Source organism: Palaemon carinicauda, chromosome 14, assembly GCF_036898095.1.
Source record: "Palaemon carinicauda isolate YSFRI2023 chromosome 14, ASM3689809v2, whole genome shotgun sequence".
NCBI classification, from domain to species: Eukaryota; Metazoa; Arthropoda; class Malacostraca; order Decapoda; family Palaemonidae; genus Palaemon; species Palaemon carinicauda.
Genome location: NC_090738.1, coordinates 113,842,032 through 113,855,040, shown reverse-complemented (window position 1 = coordinate 113,855,040; position 13,009 = coordinate 113,842,032). Strand labels below are relative to the sequence as shown.

The following is a 13,009-nucleotide window of genomic DNA, read 5'->3' as shown; positions in this document are numbered from 1 at the left end:
TTGGTATTCAAATAAAGGTAAATGTTGTGAAAGTTTGCTAAGTTGAATACTATTTACACCAGGCTGACCATGAATCAAATTTAAATGTGAAAAACAACATTACAAGCGGGGGAAATTCATGGATTCTTGTTATTAATTTTTCTAGTATATTCTTGCTTTAATCAGGCCTAAGCTAGAACAGATCTTTAGATTAGCTTCCTTTTGATATTTTCGAGTAAAAACAAAAAAATTAAGAATGTCCAAAAAAAACTGAATGGCATTAAAGCAACATAATTCTTAAAAAAAAGTAAATATAAGTGCTATACTTTCTTATAACTGACACGTATGGTATTTTGGGCCAGGGCTAGAAAAAGTCCTACCGTTATTAGATCACTTTCCTTTTGACATTTTCTGGTAAAATATATTGTTTAAAAAAAAAGAAAACTGAATGGCAGTAAAGCCACTTAATTCTTAAAAAACGTAAATGTAAGTGCTACACTTTCTTACAACTGACAAAGAATGCTATTTTTCCCAATGAAATCACGTGCTAACTTTGGAAAAAGACGTTCGGAAACATAAAGGTTTTTACTTTGAGCACTGGTTTAATTTTTGTGGGGGGAGAGGGTGAATAATTCTATTATAAAAATTCTCAAAAATTCAGAAAATCATTCTTCTAAGAAAGGATAAAACTAATTAAAATCTAATAAAAATTAAGTGAAAGTATAATAGCTATATCTGAACGTTATTCTTAGAATTTTTTTTTCTCTCTCTCTCTCTCTCTCTCTCTCTCTCTCTCTCTCTCTCTCTCTCTCTCTCTCTCTCTCTCTCTCTCAACGATAATTATTAAAATTATATATTTATTTCTAAATCCTTCCGATCCCCCATTTACAAAAAGAAAAAAAAAATCACCCTGTTCACACATCAACAATTTCATTATTTTCATACGATGAGTTTGGGCTAACAGCAGGACTCCCGGTGGATGGGAGGGTCTTACCCCCCCCCCCCCCCCGGACACATAACCCAGAATATAATCCTCCATCTATGCAAATGTTATTTTCATATTCCTGTTTATTATTCTCACCATCATTGCCCAACCAAACAACCACGCTCCGAGAGGAAATTCAGTTAAATGATCATTGGTAAAACGAGACACATCCTCAAGAATGACTAAATTGGCTAGGTTGAACCTTCAAGTATTGATCGTCATGCACCACTTTCTCTCTCTCTCTCTCTCTCTCTCTCTCTCTCTCTCTCTCTCTCTCTCTCTCTCTCTCCGCGTATCTTCTTTTGCTCTCTCGAGTGAATGTTTCTCTCTCTCTCTCTCTCTCTCTTACACTAGATATTCTTTGCTCTCTCTCTCTCTCTCTCTCTCTCTCTCTCTCTCTCTCTCTCTCTCTCTCTCACGACATATACTTTGCTCTCTCTCTCACGAGATATTCTTTGCTCTCTCTCTCTCTCTCTCTCTCTCTCTCTCTCTCTCTCTCTCTCTCTCTCTCTCTCTCTCTCACGACATATTCTTTGCTCTCTCTCTCACGAGATATTCTTTGCTCTCTCTCTCTCTCTCTCTCTCTCTCTCTCTCTCTCTCTCTCTCTCTCTCTCTCTCTCTCTCTCCGCGCATCTTTTCTTTGCTCTCTCGAGTGAATGTTTTAGGATTCTCTCTCTCTCTCTCTCTCTCTCTCTCTCTCTCTCTCTCTCTCTCTCTCTCTCTCTCTCTCTCTCTCCTACACGAGATATTCTCTGGCTTAAAATTTCACTCACGACCCGAGGGACGGTTTTGACTGCAAATTCAGTGGATTCACCTCCGTTTCTTTTCCCTTTCCTGACCTATCGTATTTCTGCTTCTTCTGAAGACTTTCAAGACATCTCGTGAGTGGTGCAACTCTTTTCTTCATATTGCCAGTAAAGCACAATATAATAAAAAGAGCTGGGATGAATAGGATAAATAAATGAAAGGCTATTATCCCATAGGACTAATTTCTTACACGATTATTTCATCGGTTTGTACTGTGGCTAACTGGTTTTCACACCAGACCCCAAATATGTTTTGCAAGTATCAGTATTTTACTTCACAAGATGACGGTGCTTACTGCCTTTCTTTTTGCCTTTCTTTACATCCTAAACATATTTCGAACATCCTAAACTTTGATGGTATTTTCGACTAAAAAATAAAATAAAACAAAATATAAACCAGACTGGTATCCCTAAAATATTGGTCTAGACATGGGGGGAGGGGTTGCAAGATACTCTCTTTAACAAACCTAACAAACCAACCACTTCCCGTAATTGCCTCTGTTCACTCGGGGGTAAACATTATATACACACTGCAATCGAAAAAAAAAGAGAACTCGAGATGCCCCCTAAATAATGCAATGCTTTTTCCATAGATTGGTACATATACAAAAGATAGGCTTCTGAATCGTCCACTGAGTGAGGACATAACATGGAAGGTTTAAAGGCCACTCATGAATAGTAGAGGCAAGGGACAGTGACATTGCCCTAGCAAGCAGGACAATGCCTTACAGACTGACTATATATACATATGATCAGCACCCAAGCCCCTTCTCCACTCAAGCTAGGACCAGGGAGTACCAAATAATGGCTGCTGATGACTCAGCAGGTAGACCTATAGGCTCCCCCAATCCCCCATCCTTAGCTCACAAGTATGGTGAGGTTGCAGATACTAAAGAAACTAACAAGTTTGAGCGAGACTTGAACTCCAGTCTAGTGATCACCGAACAACGGCATTTTCAATAGGCCTACTCAACTTTAAATAAATCAATTCAATCCCTATTGTTTGAAAATTAATCACATCATCAAGAGGTAAAGCAATTTGAAGATACACAAGCTAATTGCGAGACTGTTATAAAATCAAGTGAGGGAAAAAGATAGAAAGACTTTTTTTATCCTCACAAAATCTGTTCCTAAAGAAGATACACAAGCTAAATAAAAAACTTATGTTATAAAATCAAGTAAGGGAAAAGATAGAAAGACTACTTTATCAGTCTATTCCTATCCTTCATATGTATATTCATGTTATTAAGCTTAAACGATCAATCAAAAGGTGGCTTACCTTAGCCTGTGTCGATTCGTCAACTCCACTGTCATGGCCCTCTTCTGGAAAAAAGAAAATGGGAAAAACAACGAGTTAGAACCTCTTAAGTAAATTTTGAAATAAATCACTTAGTCCTAAGAATGACTTCAATCTAGATTTAAAGGCAAAGTGAAGACTTAGCAGAATGCTAAATAGTTTTTAGCTTTATTCAAAAGATAATGATGAAGCTGTGCTTCTTTTTAAAATGAATCTTAAAAGCTAAACTGCATCTGAAGCATTAGTTCTTCATGCGACTTTTGAAACTTTAAAGAATTAATATTCAAAAGATCAATTATAAATGATAATAGTAAAAGATACTAAAAAACAACTGTTCATTAACTAAGGGAACTAAATGAAAATAATTATTCAATAATGCCAAAACAAGAAGAAAAACAAGATCAAAATTCAAATCTGAATTAAGTGAAAATATTCAAGGTTGAATCTTACCTTACCCTTCAAATGGCAGTGAATTTATCAATTAGCAAATAAAAGAAGAAGTTTTAAACAAGATTTAACTTCGAGAACACATGAGCTGACAACTGTATCAACACTGAACAAATCTCATAAAGTAGAAAGGTCGACATAGCAACGCTAATTTGCTTTAAAAATTGGTTATCAGTTTTAAAATTTCTTTCATAGTGTGATTTAGAGCAAGCTCATACGTTTGATATAAGTGTTTCCAAAGACACTGCGTCTCATTGTCGTAAATAGAGAAAACAAAGTGTACTGGGGCTGTGTAAGTGAGGGGGGGGGGGGTTGACCGGAGGAGGGCACTGTGACTAATTAGCATTTAAGGTAGGGGGGAAATACATTGGAGGGGGAAGAGCCAAACTTCAAACAAAGGAAGGGGAAACTAAGGGACATTCGGCAAACAGCAGTTTGTCAATACAGGGTACAACTAGTTGACACTTTCTTACATAACTAGAGACACATTACCTTTATGCTTCAGCATCATGGCAAAAAAGGAGACGATAAAAAAAAGCAACCCACATAACACTGGATACAAGAGAATCAAAAAAGTACAAAATATGCTTATCTAGTTCTAAAACAGCAGCACTTATAACAGGTAAAAAGTAGTTTCTCTAGAATTATCTAAATCTAAACTATAACTTAAAAAAGATTAACAAATAGATTATACATTTAACACTAAAAGAAAAGACTCGCACAAATAAACCTCATATATATCAAGACATATGTGGATATGTGTAAATCTAATATAGTCCTATGGTTAAAAAAAAATTCTTCATGTATCATCTAGAATTCTAGAACATCACGATCAACGTGATGATGAGAATTGTTTTTCTACAGCAAAAATAAATAATTCTATAGATATATATCTAGGTAGCCCCCTTTTCCCGGAGGCTGAGAGAGTTTATCCAGTTGTGTATAGAAGCAGCATCATCTTTTAAAAGGCTTTCCATTGGTCGTGCCGGATGGTGTTGGATGCCGAGGCTCACAAAAGCTTGGCCTTTAGGGTGAAAAAAAATTTATGAATATTTTTTTCATTTATCTTTTTTTTTTTTTGGTCAATATTGGTTTTTGGGTTCTCATGCAGTGACTCTCAAGGACTTCCAGAGCGTGGAGAGGTGTATCCATTAGTTTTTATTTGGGGGGGAAACAGGGAGGCAGCAAGAACAGCAGCACTTCAAACATGAGGATGATTTGGATGATGATGGCAGGCGTGAGTAAGGGGTTGGGGCAGAGATGTGGGGGGGAGGTGGTAAGAAGGCACAGGAAAGTTTGTAAACATAATAAAAAATATATAAATAAACAAACAAATATTAGGCTGGGCCAGATCAGATAGCACCGTTATCTTCCTTTCTAAAGGTGTAAGCGGTGTATATTTATAAATATTCTTTTCTTTTAAGGGAAAGGAAATGTTTGGGTTGCTCAAAAGCAAAATAAAAATTCTTCCTCGCGTGCAGTTGGAGCAGCGAGCCCATCACAGGCATTGCAGTATTGCTGGCAACACTGAGTTGGCCTGAGAAAGAGAGAAAGATATGAGAGAGAGAGAGAGAGAGAGCAAGAGAGAAAGATAGAGACAGATGCACTGCGTTAGCCAGATAGAGAAATGTAAGGAAGACAGAGAAAATTGAAAATATATAAGAGCTAATGGGTTCAGCCAGCAGCAACAGCATCTGGAGCAGATTCATCGTCTTGCCATGCTCTGCAACTCATCATGAAGCCTGACTTGTGTGAAGAAGCTGTGTTGTGTGGTGGAAGAAAGGAAGGAGACAAAAATTGTGCATCTCAATGACCTCTTTCTGTGAGTGAATGTGTTCTGTGATGAAGCCTAAGACCTGACTGGAGCCTTCGCCTGCCCCAGTCTCATTAAAAGCGTGTAGCTTTAATCTCTCAACCAGTTAGAAAGCCGAAACATGCAAGAAAGGAAATTTTGAAATATTGGTGAGGTGATATTTCTATACTGTCAGGTCTTGACAGCACCTTTTCTTTACAGTCATGACTTATTAACACTCAATACTCAACAGTTAAAAAGGTGAATATCACTTCAACAAGAGCAATGAAAATTTCTACCACTACACTACAAAGAAAGAAGAAAGTTCTGAATGCAAATGGTATAGTTTATATCAAACACTATTATGCTCTGTTGTGTTCAGTGTTCGAAGAAAGGCATACTGGACCTTTGAAAGGCCATACAACATGACACGCACACAACAACCACCAGTCACACCATACATGGAAACCCGTGTAATGATCTGAACTAGTACACTTTGAGTATTAATGATCATGTTCCTCAAAGTTCAATGACACCCTAACGGATGATACAAATTCTATGGTGCAACAACCTATTTGTCCAGGCCTAACACTAACACAAGTGTGGGGATGTGTTCATTACGATAAACTCGATGCGGTGAAGTGACAAGTAAGTAAACACAAGAAGACTCAGCTACAAAGAGATAATCTACAATAGACACTGGCTAGGGGATCATAGAACTGGCAAAATTCGTGCTGTCTATAATTTTTTTTTTTTCACTAACATTTCATAACTGGTGCCCAATCTAAAGGGAACAAGATCCATTCCAAATGAAAGTATGCGCAAGAGAAGCTTCAGAGAGATGTTACTGAGCAAGGCGACGGCTCCTCAGACGTAAAAATAATTTTTTTTTCTTTGGCAGATTACTCTTAAATATCTTGTTACTGTTTACGGTCTTTTATCTTTATAAAAATATTCAGAACAATAAGAAATTATTATTACTTGCTTATCTGTTCCCAGTGAATCTGGTTATGAACCAGCTTTCCCAGCTATTCACAGATTGGCAGTTATGATGTGTACTATTTTCTCTAGTGAGTAAGATACAAAAGATGGCACAAGATATTTACGAGCAGATTAACATTAGTAACTCAGGTCAAACAAAATGTTTACTATCAGCAGCATTATATAAAAAAATAAAACTAAACAGGGGGACTTGCTTGACAATAGTAACGAATGTACATCAGAGATTGACGTCAAATTACTTTGGACAAAGTGCTGAATAGCGTCAAGCAGGACACAGGCAAGGTTCAGGTAGGCACTAAGGTGTTGGCAGTACTCCCAATTCTAGTTCTTTTCTTAACTCTATGCATCAATGACTAAAATATTTGGTAGATATCCATGCAACTAAGTTTCCTTCAAAGTATCTGAGCCTTTCATTTATCATAAAAGCCCAACGTTGTAATAATTAAAAATTTAGACTTCATGTGCTCTTACAGCCTTTGTGAAAATTTCTAAGTTCTGCCCTAATAATTACAATTCATGCTTCCCAAAATGACTTCAAAGACTATCTATTTGACCTCACCCGGTGTTACAAATTCTAAAGTTTTGAGGTATGTACTTAACTATATGTCAAACAAAACGGCCATCATCAACTAGAAAAAAAGGAGCTAATTTTCTTTTTGTATATCTTACCTGTTATGCCTTACCCAGGCAGAGTAATTTATTTAATCATACAAATTCCTAGGATATAATTAATAATGTTAACTAACTGCTGTTGTTTACTAATATGGCCTAAAGTTAACAAAGAGGACTTGTAGTCTTTGTATATATTGTTACTTTTGAAATATTTTTTGTTCTATCTTCATGTTCTAATCCCGTTTGTTCCTCTTTTAATTAATTAAACCCTCTTCAAATCTACCTAGTGTGAAACCACATAAACATTTTACTATGCATTAACCTAAAAGTTATAGAACCACTTCATGATTTTTGTTAAAATAAAAGTAGTTACTAAAAAGTGAACTAACTTAACTAAAGTGTTTATAAATTTTCCCAAGTACTTTCCCCTTCAGTGCCTCTCCTGCCCCAACTGCTAGAATGCCCGTTGTGTCCTTACAAAACAAGTAAAAACTAAAATAAAACGAAACAAAAATCATTTAAAAAGCTTCGCGAGGGCTTAAGCTTGGCGTCGCGGCGTCACAGTGCCTCGCCAATCTGACCTGACCTGACCTCAGGTTGTGATGGACCTTCCCCTCGCACACCCCAAAAAGACTCTGCCTCTAGCACTGACTTGAATAGTGGCTGCTATCATATTCTACCTGGATGGAGCTGCCACTTGGATAACTTTTGTTTACATTTGCATGTAATGCTTACAACACAATAATGAAGCATTCTGTAGAATGCTAACGTTAAAGATGAAAAGCATATTCCTGAATTCACAATTAAATTAAAGAAATCAGAACATTAAAAGCAGCATATCTAAAATGAGATATAATTTTCTAATTTAATGTTCTGTATAAGGCCAAATCAAACTATAGACAGTCTTCTTCCTTAAGTTATTGACATTTAAAAAATCTCTTGTCGAAGCTTGATTTTGTCAAGACATTTCTTTTGATAAAATAATTTTACTGCTAACTGATAAGCCACTATTCAGGTCATAATAAGGGTATTTTCACTCAGCAAATACCTTCTGTCGACGCCACACTTGATTATTGGTCACATTCAACTCATATTTAACTTAACATTACGGAAATATTAGTTTCTTTTTTTTTATAATCAAAGCTTTCCAGACCTTTACGAGGGTAAATATTTGTTATGAACATGACAAAGCTATTATATACTTATGTTTCATACCCCATTTCTAACAATGACCTATTATACTATTTTAAACTGAAATGGAATCCTTAAGACAAGGCCAGCAACACTGTATAAAGCCTTAGTCATAAAGCCTATGTAATAAAAGCTACCATTCCTCGTGAGAGTCGACAGAACATTCCTTTGCAGAGTGAAACCAGAGGCTCCCCTGACTTAAGAGATAATGAAGGGGCCCTTGAGTCCTTCTCCTCCTCCTCCTGCCACTTCCGCACCTGCTCGTCTTCGTCGGGCAGATCTGCGGGGCCTCTTAGACGACAGTGTCTTTTTCGGAGTCCTTGCACCCTCGGCCTTTGTCTCTTCTTTATCCTTTCCTGCCTTTCTTGGTGTTTTTGCTTCCTCCCCCTTTTCTTTCTCATCATCCTTTTCCTCTGCTTTGTCCTCGGCTTCCTGTTCTCCCTTTTCCTCCTCTTCTCCTTCTTTATCTTCCTCCTTATCAGATTCTTTATCGTCTTTTCCTTCTTCTTCTTCTTCTCCTTCCTCTTCTTCGTCTTCTTCTTCTTGTTTTTCAGCTGCTTCTTCCTCTTTCTCTTTTTCCTCACCTTCTTTGCCTTCGTCCTTTTCTGTTTCTTTTTCTTCTACCTCAACTGAAACCTTCACATCCTCTTTATCTTTTTCTTCGACAGCTTCCACTTCTTCTTTAGCCGCTTCTTTATCAGTTTCTTTCTCTTCTTTCACTTCAGGTTTAACTTCTTTCAAATCAGAGGCCTCACTAGCAACCACCACCTCTTCTTTAGCCTCAGGTTCATCTTTCTCGGGTTTAGTTTCTGCCTCCTTTTCTGATTTGCTCTTTTCCTCTGCTTCAGATTTACTCTTTTCTTCAGCTTCGGATTTACTCTTTTCTTCAGCTTCGGATTTACTCTTTTCTTCAGCTTCAGATTTACTCTTTTCTTCAGCTTCAGATTTGCTCTTTTCCTCAGCCTCTGACTTACTTTTATCTTCTGCTTCACTTTTATCCTCCTGTTCTTCTTTACCTTTTTCCGCTTCTAATTTACTTGTGTCTTCAGCTTCAGGCTTACTCTTTTCTTCAGCTTCAGATTTATCCTTTTCTTCAGCATCAGGCTTACTTTTTTCTTCAACTTCCGGTTTACTTTTTTCTTCTGTTTCAGGCTTAACTTTTTCTTCAGCTTCAGGCTTACCCTTTTCTTCAGCTTCAGGTTTACCCTTTTCTTCAGCTTCGGGCTTACCCTTTTCTTCAGCTTCAGGCTTACCTTTTTCTTCAGCTTCAGGTTTACTTTTTTCTACAGCCTTTGGCTCACCTTTTTCTTCAGCTTCAGATTTACCCTTTTCTTCAGCCTCAGATTTACTCTTTTCTTCAGCTTCAGATTTACTTTTGTCTTCAGCCAAAGATTTACTCTTTTCTTCAGCCTCAGATTTACTCTTTTCTTCAGCTTCAGATTTACTCTTTTCTTCAACCTCAGATTTACTCTTTTCTTCAGGTTCTGATTTACTCTTTTCTTCAGCTTCAGATTTACTCTTTTCTTCAACCTCAGATTTACTCTTTTCTTCAGGTTCAGATTTACCTTTTTCTTCAGCTTCAGATTTACTCTTTTCTTCAGCTTCAGATTTACTCTTTTCTTCAGCCTCAGACTTAGTCTTTTCTTCAGGCTCAGATTTACTTTTTTCTTCAGCTTCAGATTTACTCTTTTCTTCAGCTTCAGATTTACCCTTTTCCTCAGCTTCAGATTTACTCTTTTCTTCAGCTTCAGATTTACTCTTTTCGTCTTCCGATTTAGTTTTCTGTTCTGTTTCACTCTTCTCTTTAGCTTCAGCTACTGATGCTCCTGCATCTGGCACCGATTTGCTTACATCTTTTACCTCTACTTTAATCTTTTCTTCAGCCTCTGCTTTAGGCTTATCTTCTGCTTCTGACTTACTCTTATCTTCTACTTCGGATTTACTCTTATCTTCTGCTTCAGATTTACTCTTATCATCGGCTTCAGATTTACTCTTATCTTCTACTTCAGGTTTACTCTGATCTTCAGCTTCAGACTTACTCTTTTCTTCTGCTTCACTTTTTCCTTCAGATTCAGCCTTACTTTTTTCTTCCTCTTCAGCTTGAGCTTTATCTTGTACCTTAGGTTTTTCTTTAGTTTCTGTCTCCTCTTCTTCTTTCTTAGACTTTTCATCATCTGATTTGCTTTTTTCTGTTGCTTCAGATTTACTTTTATCATCTGCCTCAATCTTAGTTTCCTCTTGAATTTCAGACTTACTTTTTTCTTCAGCTTCAGATTTGCTCTTGTCATCTGCTTTGCTCTTTTCATCTTCAGACTTACTTTTTTCAGCTTCAGATTTGCTCTTTTCTTCGGCTTCAGATTTGCTCTTGTCATCTGCTTTACTCTTTTCAGCTTCAGATTTGCTCTTTTCTTCAGCTTCAGATTTGCTCTTTTCTTCTACTTCAGATTTACTCTTTTCTGCTTCAGATTTGCTCTTGTCATCTGCTTTACTCTTTTCAGCTTCAGATTTGCTCTTTTCTTCAGCTTCAGATTTGCTCTTTTCTTCGGCTTCAGATTTGCTCTTTTCTTCTACTTCAGATTTACTCTTTTCTTCAGCTTTGCTCTTTTCTGCTTCAGATTTGCTCTTTTCTTCTGCTTCTGATTTGCTCTTTTCTTCTGCTTCTGATTTGCTCTTTTCTTCTGCTTCTGATTTGCTCTTTTCTTCGGCTTCAGATTTGGTTTTTTCTTCTGCTTCAGATTTGCTCTTTTCTTCTCCTTCAGGTTTGCTCTTTTCTTCAGCCACAGATTTACTCTTATCTTCAGCTTCGGATTTACTTTTTTCCCCAGCCTCTGATTTACCTTTTTCTTCTTCAGGACTACCCTTTTCAGATGCTGCAGATTTGCTCTTTTCTTCTGATTTGTCTAGTGCCTCTGATTTGCTTTTATCTTCCGTTTTGCCCTTGCTCTCTGCTTCTGACTTACTCTTTTCTTCTGGTTCATGTTCGTCCTTTTCTCCTTTACTTTCCTCTTCAGCTGCAGATTTGCTTTTTGCTTCTGAAATACTTTTTTCACTAGTTTCAGCTTTACTTTTATCTTTGGCATCTGATTTATCCTCAGCTTCTGGCTTACTCTTTAGCGCTTCTAATTTACCTTTATCTTCAGGCTCTGATTTTAAGCTCTTTTCTTCTATGTCAGATGTTATACTCCTTTCATCCTCCGAAATAGACTTAACATCAGCCTCAGTTCTACTTCTCTCAGCCTCCGATTTACTCTTCTCTTCCGCTTCTGATATGGATTTCTCATCGACATCTTTACTCTTTCCTTCAGCTTCCGCAGTCTTAACTTTAGACTTTTCCTCTGTTTCTGACTTTCCCTTCTCATCCTGCTTCGATTTTTCCTCTGCACCAGATTTATCGGTTTTAGACTTTTCATCCAACTTTGCTTTACTATCTTCCTCAGCTTTGCTCTTCTCTTCCGCTGCTGATGCGCTTTTCTCCTTTTCATCCTTGTCTTTGGTATCACCCTCGGACTTGCTTTTCTCATCGCCAGATTTACTCTTGTCTTCGGCCACATCCTTGCTTTTTTCTTCCGCCCCTGACTTGCTTTTATCTGCTGCCTCTGATACGCTCTTTTCTTGAGTCTTGTCCATTGCCTTTCCACTTTTGTCACTGACAGATTTCACAGATTCTGTGTCACCCTTATCACTCTTGGCATCCGAATCATCTTTCCCTTCATCTTTTTCTTTTTCTTCTCTATCTGCTTTTTCCTTATCACTACTGACATGATCTTCACGCTCATCTTGACCTTTGCTTGTGCCTTTATCACTATCACTTGATTGATCCCCTTTCCCTACTTTCCCATCATCATGCTTTTCACTCCCCTTATTACCTTGACCTTGAGACCCAACTGCTGAGGATGAGTCTGCCCCTTCATGATCCCCTGATGAAGATTTCTCCTCCCCTGGTTTTTCCTGAGGTGTCGATTTTTCTGGCGTAGATTTATCTTCCACTTTGCTATCGTCATCTTTACCTTTACTGGACTCCGCGTCAGCATCACCACCGTCTCCTTTAACTGATGCCTTGTCATCCTGACCTGCACTTTCATCTTTCCCTTTACTGCTGTCAGACTTTGTGCTATGATCGTCTCCATTTTCCCCCTTCTTGGAAGACCCATTGGTGACAGATTCTCCTTGAGCTGTGTGTTGATCTGCAGACTGTTGTTCTTGCGCTTCTGGGCTACTGTCGTGGGTTTGATGACTTTTAACCGAGACGTTATCACCATCAGAGGTCCCATTCTTATCACCATTAGAAGGACCGTTCTTATCACCATTTGAAGCATCCTTTTTATCACCATTTGAAGCATCCTTTTTATCACCATTTGACACTTCTTTTTTGTCATCCTTGGACTGTCCAATGCCTGCAGCTCCATCTTTGCTGTTCTTGCCATCAACACTACCAGCTGATTTAGTGGGGCTGACGGTCTTCACCGAAGAGGGTCTTTCCATCATTGAAGGCATAACAAAGACACCAACCGGTTTTTCGCTATGATCAATCTTCCCGGAGAGTGGGCGATCATGACCATTGCTGGGAGACCCATTAAACGCCATGCTTTGGGAGTCCGAAGCCTTCATCACTACGTCGTCGTTGTCATCGTGAGCCACACCATTGCCAGAGGCCTTGGGACTAACACCATCCATAGCGAATGTTTAAAGCCAGGGGATTTCTCGGCTGGTCAAGAGGGATAGTCGTTAGGGTTTCACAAACACCTAAATGAACGCTGCTGCTGCTGCTGTGCGCCTTTGCTGTTGCTGCTGCTGCGATCTCACCAACCACACCTGCATCGAGAAATCCATTTACGAGGAGCCGTATGACGCGGGAAGATACTTGGGGGATGTAATTCATAAGGGCACCATTAGAGGA

At 38.2% G+C, this 13,009-nt stretch overlaps 2 protein-coding genes across 6 annotated transcripts in view; both read right to left on the bottom strand.

The window, feature by feature from the left end:
- Positions 1-11,881, bottom strand: part of LOC137653624 (axoneme-associated protein mst101(2)-like) — a 64,581-nt gene extending 52,700 nt beyond the window's left edge. For all 5 annotated transcript variants that reach the window (XM_068387186.1, XM_068387187.1, XM_068387190.1 and 2 more), the window contains exons 1-2: positions 8,370-11,881; positions 3,051-3,094 (exon numbers count right to left, since the gene is read on the bottom strand). In XM_068387186.1, coding sequence (XP_068243287.1) covers positions 3,051-3,094; positions 8,370-11,739 — 3,414 coding nt within the window. In that variant the 5' untranslated portion in view covers positions 11,740-11,881. The remainder of the gene's footprint in view (positions 1-3,050; positions 3,095-8,369) is intronic.
- LOC137652931 (uncharacterized) lies at positions 11,769-12,786 on the bottom strand. The gene is made up of 2 exons (XM_068386325.1): positions 11,872-12,786; positions 11,769-11,777 (listed from the first exon to the last, which is right to left on the bottom strand). Exons 1-2 carry the CDS (start codon positions 12,784-12,786, stop codon positions 11,769-11,771), a joined length of 924 nt encoding a protein of 307 aa, XP_068242426.1.
- Between the last annotated feature and the right edge of the window lie 223 nt (positions 12,787-13,009).